This window comes from Alnus glutinosa, chromosome 8, assembly GCF_958979055.1.
Source record: "Alnus glutinosa chromosome 8, dhAlnGlut1.1, whole genome shotgun sequence".
NCBI lineage: Eukaryota > Viridiplantae > Streptophyta > Magnoliopsida > Fagales > Betulaceae > Alnus > Alnus glutinosa.
The window spans coordinates 27,085,461-27,092,545 of NC_084893.1; the positions used below are offsets into that span (position 1 = coordinate 27,085,461).

General features: G+C 36.8%; 1 protein-coding gene across 1 annotated transcript; it reads right to left on the bottom strand.

Annotated features, from left to right (window-relative positions):
* Positions 1-3,312: 3,312 nt before the first annotated feature.
* Positions 3,313-7,085, bottom strand: LOC133875490 (uncharacterized). The gene is made up of 5 exons (XM_062313639.1): positions 6,700-7,085; positions 4,805-5,531; positions 4,318-4,714; positions 3,717-3,779; positions 3,313-3,564 (listed from the first exon to the last, which is right to left on the bottom strand). Exons 1-5 carry the CDS (start codon positions 7,037-7,039, stop codon positions 3,502-3,504), a joined length of 1,590 nt encoding a protein of 529 aa, XP_062169623.1. The 5' UTR covers positions 7,040-7,085; the 3' UTR covers positions 3,313-3,501.

A 7,085-nucleotide genomic window follows, 5' to 3' on the forward strand; every position in this document is an offset into this window, starting at 1 on the left:
CCCCCCCCCCCCCCAAATAGGTTTGAGACTTAGATTCTCATCTGCTTTTTGACAAATGTAGATCTTTTTTTCTTTTCTTTTTTCTTTTTTCTTTTTCCTTTCTTTCTTCTTCTTCTTCTTCTTTTTTTTTTTTTTTTTTCTAATTTAATTCCTTTCTCTTTTGTGAATTGGACTGGGATTCTAATCCAAGAGAACTGTAGTTTACATAAGCCCCCAGTTTTTGCTTGTTGGTCAAGGTCTCTCCTAGTGCTTTGTAGAATGATAGTAATACAAAGAGTTTTGAGGGATTTGTGGACCCCTGGTAAATTGGGTCTGCCCTGGTAGAGAAAGGCGTCTCAGTTTTCTTAATTTACATCTTGTAATTTAGGGCATAATTATGGTTTCACAAGATGTTTTTCACTTTCTTACAGGATGTATTATTTTCATCATTCATGTCATATCACAGTTATCATAAAGATTGCAATAGAAACCTTACGAAAAGGAACTTTCTTCTAATGGTTGCAGGAATGATCTCTCTCCCTCTCTCTCTCTCTCTCTCTCTCTCTCTCTAAACATGATAGAGAGATTAAATTACTCAAAGCTTTTAAGATATTGCAAACTAAAAGAGTGCTGTCAGGCGTCCTATTGCTTTCACTACAAGTTGTTTACAAATTAACATGGTAATTTAAGTGGCAAATTACTATGTCAGCAAGTAAATAATTAAATTTACCTATTAAATTTTGTTGCTTAATTTTTACCAATGTTGAGCCATGTGGCACTCATTGATTGCCACGTGAATTTGTAAGTGATTGTGGTAAAAGTTATAATATACCAAGCATTTTTCATTAAATAAAATTATATCAAATACTACATGAAAACGAAGTAGGCCTAAAAACTTAATTACAATATTGTTCAGCATCTCATATATAGTCATGATTTTATTAAAGACTAGCCAATGAACCCCTTCAAAGTTAAGCCAAAAGAATTTTTTTTAAAAGAAAAAAAGAAGTCTGTCTAAGGCATCGTTTGGTTTGTAGAATGAGTATTTCATTGAAAAATTGAATAATTATTACCAGGAATAAAAAAGAGTGGAATGGAATGGTTATTCCTACTATTTAGTTTAATAACACATATACTTTAATTGGAATATAATCAAAATTACTAAAAAAAACTCTACATTATCTTTCTTTTTTTTTTAAGAAAAAAAAAACTCAAATTATTAAAATAAATAAATAAATTGAAAACCAACCCACCAAAGAGCCGGGGGTGGCCGCAACCACCCTCAAGGGACTCTGGGGTAGCCACTGCCACCCCCGAAGCATTTGGTGGCTGGCCGACCACCTCAATGGACAGTTGACCAACCATTGTAAGGGTTTGGTGTTATTATTATTATTATTATTATTTTGTAGAAAATGTATGAACTGTTTGGAAATTATGTTTTTAAAAAATTGCGATTTGAAAACGCAGAAAATTGCTTTTTCAAATCGCAGACAAGTGGGTATTTTTTTGAAAACATATAATTTTAAAGGATAACCTGCGATTTTGTGAAACATTTAACTGTGTTTTTTAAAAACCACTTTTTCAAATCGCACATTTTAAAATTGCTATTTTTAAATTGCACTTTTTGAAATCGCAAATTCAAACGGACCCATAGTCTATTCCTATAGGAATATTTATTCCTCTTATTTTTTAGAGAAATATATATTCTTCTTTGTAAGGAAATAGTTCGTAGAATAGACCCTTATCAAACAAATGAATGTCATTCCATTCCGAGAGTCTATTTCGCGAACTAAACTAGGCCTAAAAGGGAAAAGGGGAGCACTTAAAGCTTAGCCATGCCAAAAGTTTTGGAGTAGCAAATTAAAAATGTCGTGCAAAAATAAACTCGCTCTCACTTTCTCTCCTCCAGGCTCCAAGTGGAAAATTTAGACGACAACACCTTCGATTCAAAATGGAGCTGAATATATACTTCACGCCTGCTCGTTTCTGGGTTTAATCTTCCTAGCTCAATCAGACAAAGAATCTCTCGATCGATCTAGATCAGCTTCAGGTATGAACGACCAGGGGACTACTGTAGCGAGCTTATAGGGCACAAGAAGCTCAGTTGTACGTCCAAATCCTCCACAACCATTCCCTCATGTGACGTCAAATATAGCATCCCTCTTCAAGCAAGCTCAGAAACCAAAACTAATCCTTATGAGTTATGATCATGCTTTGTGTAATGATTGACAAACTTGGTTTCCTTTTGATGGCCCATGTCCCTCCCCTTGGTTCTAAGTTAAGGGAGGTCTTTTGTTGACATGGCGCAATGGTGCAGAACTTGAGTGTACGTTTTATTACTAATGTGAATACTATATCTGCTTGGTGTTATATATTCTTATCCTCCAAATAATCCTTGGATATCTCCTTATTATTCTCATAGAGATCAATTCTGGGATGAACATTATGAAAATTGGAGATAATGCTCTCTGAATACTTAGACCACTCACAGCGACTTATCTAAAATTTTATCTAGAATAGCTAATGAGAAAACTCACTTTTCTAATTTAGTTAACCACTTTTCAACGCCTTCCTCCATCAGCTTATCTAAATTTCTCTCTATTTTATTAAAATAAGCATTTTTCTTCTTCCTTTATTATTATTATTATTTTTGTTAAAAACCTATCTCTGCGCAGCCACGATCCGGCGCTGGAGATGCTGTGGTGGGGGTGAGTAGGTACGGTTACGACGCGTTGAAGGCTTCTTCCTTTTGTGGTTTTGTTATCTATTGTAGATTCATAGTGAGTTTTACATAACCACTGTGAATGCTCTTATGGTATGGTAGACTTAGGTTTTTCTTAGGTTTTTCTGAGAATCCTTTTACTTAGTCAAACCATAGGGAAGGAAGACATGCATCTTATAAAACAAAGATTAGAATGAGGAGTTGCCTCCACTCAATGGATCCATATATTTCATTCTTTTGATGAATTTTGGACTAGGCACCTGGAATGTCGATCAATTATTATAGGAGCTTTGGATTCTTATGTTAATGGTTCTTCTGCTTTTATCTTAGCAAAGAAACTGAAATCCACAAAACATGCTTTGAAGATTTGGAATAATATTTACTTCGAGTTTTTGTAATGAAAAATTGACGAATAGATTAAAAAAGCTAATAAGACAATCACAAAGTACCCGTCCTGATAGTTATTGAAACCGAGGTAGAGACCAAAGGAAGACTTTAACCCCTAAATGAATAAGAACAAGTTGGTTTCCATCGACGACATGCTGTACATGGAAATGCCGTTTACATTTTGAATTCGTTGCTACAAGTAAAAGGTGATAAAGGCAAGAAACTACTCATAATTGGATCCATGTATTTTATTACTACTATTTGTTCATGAATTTTCTTGGGAAGGTATTAAACAAGGAAAAAGAAAATGGAATTGAAATTGGAAACAGCATAGATTATCAATATCGATTGTAAACTCTACATATATTAACAAACTGACAAAATAGTGTGGCTGATATCTTGAGCATCGAGCTTCAGCCTTTTCTCTTCTTGGCACCATTCTTCTTTTTGGACTTCCTAACCCCTGCACCACTCTCCTGTAACCAGCAAGTGTATTCAAACGCATTAGGTGACATAAAGTGAACACCAAAGTCATCAATATAGGAGGTTTTTAGATGTACCCCCTTTGAATAGAAGGGAAAAAAAAAAAAGAAAAGTCATCGTTAATATAGGAGGTTTTTAGATGTACCTTCCGGTATTGTCTATAACCACTTCGACCTGCCAGCTCCTTCCCATCTTTAGTGACGTAAACCTGCAGAGGAATGATAAAAGGATAGATAGCATCAGCCTGCAAATTAGAACAAAAGTAGGTACCAAGCAAATACCAACTCAAATATCCAAACATCAAGCAAATGAAGCCAGCCATAACAGTTTGAAAATTGCTAGGTTTTCAAAAATTTTCCCAAAAATTCGGTTCCCAAATGGTGTGTCACCATGTGATCTATTGTTTTAGTAAATAGAGACATACGGTAACAGTTTCATATTTTGAGAACCAAATTTGGGAAACCTAGCATTTCTCTAACAGTTTCACAGAAACCTTGGATCACTTCATTTTTTGTGAGATGCCACAATAAGTGTTCACAGACAAACATGATTACTTCCACTATTTCAATTATAATGATAAAATCATTAACAACTCACATTTACGAAATCAACTCTCAAAACTTTTACATGGCTCACATGTGCAAACATCAAGTGACGGGGCAAGTAAATGAATTCAACCTGCAAATTGCTATAATCCTACTTGAAATTCACTCAAACCAAAAGAAAATATATAGTAACTGACATACCTTCCTTCCCTCTGGGTTTGTATACCAATGACCTGCAGACTGGCCATTTGCATGAACCCGTCGTTGGCCAGCATCCTTTGGAGTGCTAGCAGAGCTTTTGGGGTTCACCCAACTTTCAGGAGCATGCAAGACTTCTTCAGCATTTGATTTTTTCGATTTACTTTTTCCCTTTGATGACCTGTTTGCAACATTGATTTTCCGAGCTGCTTTCTGTTTAGAAGCTTCTCCCTTCCTAAATGAAGAAGCAGTTTTGGGGTCCATCCAGCCTCCAGAAGGAAGCAAGACTTCTTCGGCATTTGATATTTTTGATTTATTTCTTCCCCTCGTGGAGCTTTTCTCAACATTGCTTTTACAAGTTGGTCGCTGTCTAGAAGCTTCTTCATGGTTAAATTGTCTCCTGAAGTGGCAATAAGTCCATACTATGATATAACACACAATAAAGTTGATGAATAGCAAAAACAATAAAAAATAGAAGAAAGTGAGATACATGTAATCAATAACTGAAGCATTAGGCTGCTGATTTCCTCTGTTCTTCATAACACCCAGTGGGGAAAAGTTGGGTAAGCGATCACGGACTAATTTCTGAACCCTTGGATCATCATGGAAAAAATAATGATGAGCAGGAGGAACGGGATCATCTGAGTCCCATACTTGTCCATCTTTTCTGCTGCTAGTTGTATTTTCTTGACAAACCTCATTGGTATTAACACATACATTGCTCCTCGATTTCTGGGCTACACTCTTCTCCTTCAAAGATAGGAAGTATTCTTCACAAACCTCATCCAAAGCAGGTGTTTGAATGCGAAAACTCTTCATTGGACAGAAATCTTTCCATAAATCCACCTTTTTGTTCACGTCAGGTGACTCTTTTCTCTTTTGTTCACTCAAAGTTGCAGAATGGTCAGGGTTAGATTGTCGCTCCGTTAAGGATGGACCAGTTTTATGAGCTTCTCTGCTTACATTGTCGTGACTGGATGGATCATCAGAATCAGAATCAAGTAACTGGAACCTTCGGAGAGGACTGATAGTTAACTTTGGTAATGTTGACAGGTTGCCGCTTGTCTCCAAACTTGCAGAAGCTGGGGTATCAGAAAAGTGTTTCCTTTTCCTTGCCTTCCCCTGGCTGGATGATTGAGTGGTTAAAAACCCACATCCATGCAATGGGATCTTTGAACTGCTACACATAGATTGTTGATGCAATGGTGGATGTGCATCTGCCACAGATATAATAAGCATTAGTCTAGTAGAACTAAATGGGTATCCAAAGTCAATTTATCATTTTCTAATTAAAGAAAGGTCATCCAAAAATGAATATAGCAATTCTTCTATAAAGCTATTCGAACTGACATACATTAATAGACTGGGAATACTAGTGAGCTCCAAAGCATGATGGTCCTGCTTCTTTGACCATCTAGAAAGGAGTATCTAACTAGAAATAGAGAACAATTTCTTCCATAAATCCAATGTTGTAAATCAGCAGTCATTTCTTAAACACATACCTCCTGTTATACAAATCAGTGACTTGGTGAAGGAAGCCACAACTTGCTAGGAAGAAGATACATCATAGAAAACTGATCACTAAAAAATGTCTCAATCGACTGATAAGCATATTGATCATCTGATTTACAATGCTCAGAGACCCCAAAACTTCGTTAGAATCATTTTTCTTAAAAAAATAAATAAACTTGCTAAGCAAAAATTAGAGGTTTTAGGTGTGTTTGGGGCGCCAGGGGCAAGCCAACAATATACTCGAATTCCTCTTCCCTAAAATTGCATAATCGAAAATTCTGGAACCAATAACCAATTTACAGTCTCACCATCACAAATCTCAAGTAGAATTTTTTTTTTTTCCTGAGCAATCCTAGGTAGCATTTATCATTCAAGAAATTTTACATCAAAACAACCTGGGAGCACATTCTCGAAAAAAAATTGATTTTAGTTCTGAGCCGACCTAAGCTCAGACCGCTCCTTTCCAAACTCATAATGCAGCAAATTTGATATATGATTTCCTTAACAAAGCCAGGCATGACATCTCTCAATTTGTATTAGCAACACCTCTTGAGCAAAACCTAAGCCTATACTCGCAAAGCACCCGCCTTTATCTAAGTTGATCAAATTATAGTCACATTGCTCATCTACAACAACTCTTCTAATCATTGCCCACCAACAATTCAATCAAATTAGCCAAACCAACTCTTCTTAACCATCAAAATTACCATAATCACTACATTTTAACCAAATGGGGACCCAAACAATCATATCACTAAATTGTGAAAAAGTAAATCCGAAATCATATTACATAAGAAATCAGAATAACTAACTAAAACAAATTTAATTATTTTTGCATAATTTTTTAAAAAACCCAATCTAATTATTTATTACCTCTGAGAAAATCGCCGTCTTGTGACGAAAACTCTTCGATCTCATCGTCACCGGCACAGCGCGAATGTGGCGAGTCCAAGCGCTTCTGGAGCAATGGCGTTTTCGTGGCGGTGGTGGGCCCTCGCCTGAGCCGCTTGAGAATCCGGGGCGGTTCCGGCCCGGTTTCAGGATCCGAGTCTAAGACCTGGGGTCCGAATGCTTCGTCCTCGCTTGCACATCCGTGTGTTACAGAGTTCGGAGCTGGCGTTTGGATCGGGTGGTCCTCCCGAAGTACTTGGAGCTCCGAATCGAGAACCAGATCGAGTCCGAGAGAGAACGAGGGGGGTTCGTAGCCCGCCATGGAAGAGAGACACAGAGAGAGAGAGAGAGCTTTGAATTGGAGGGAA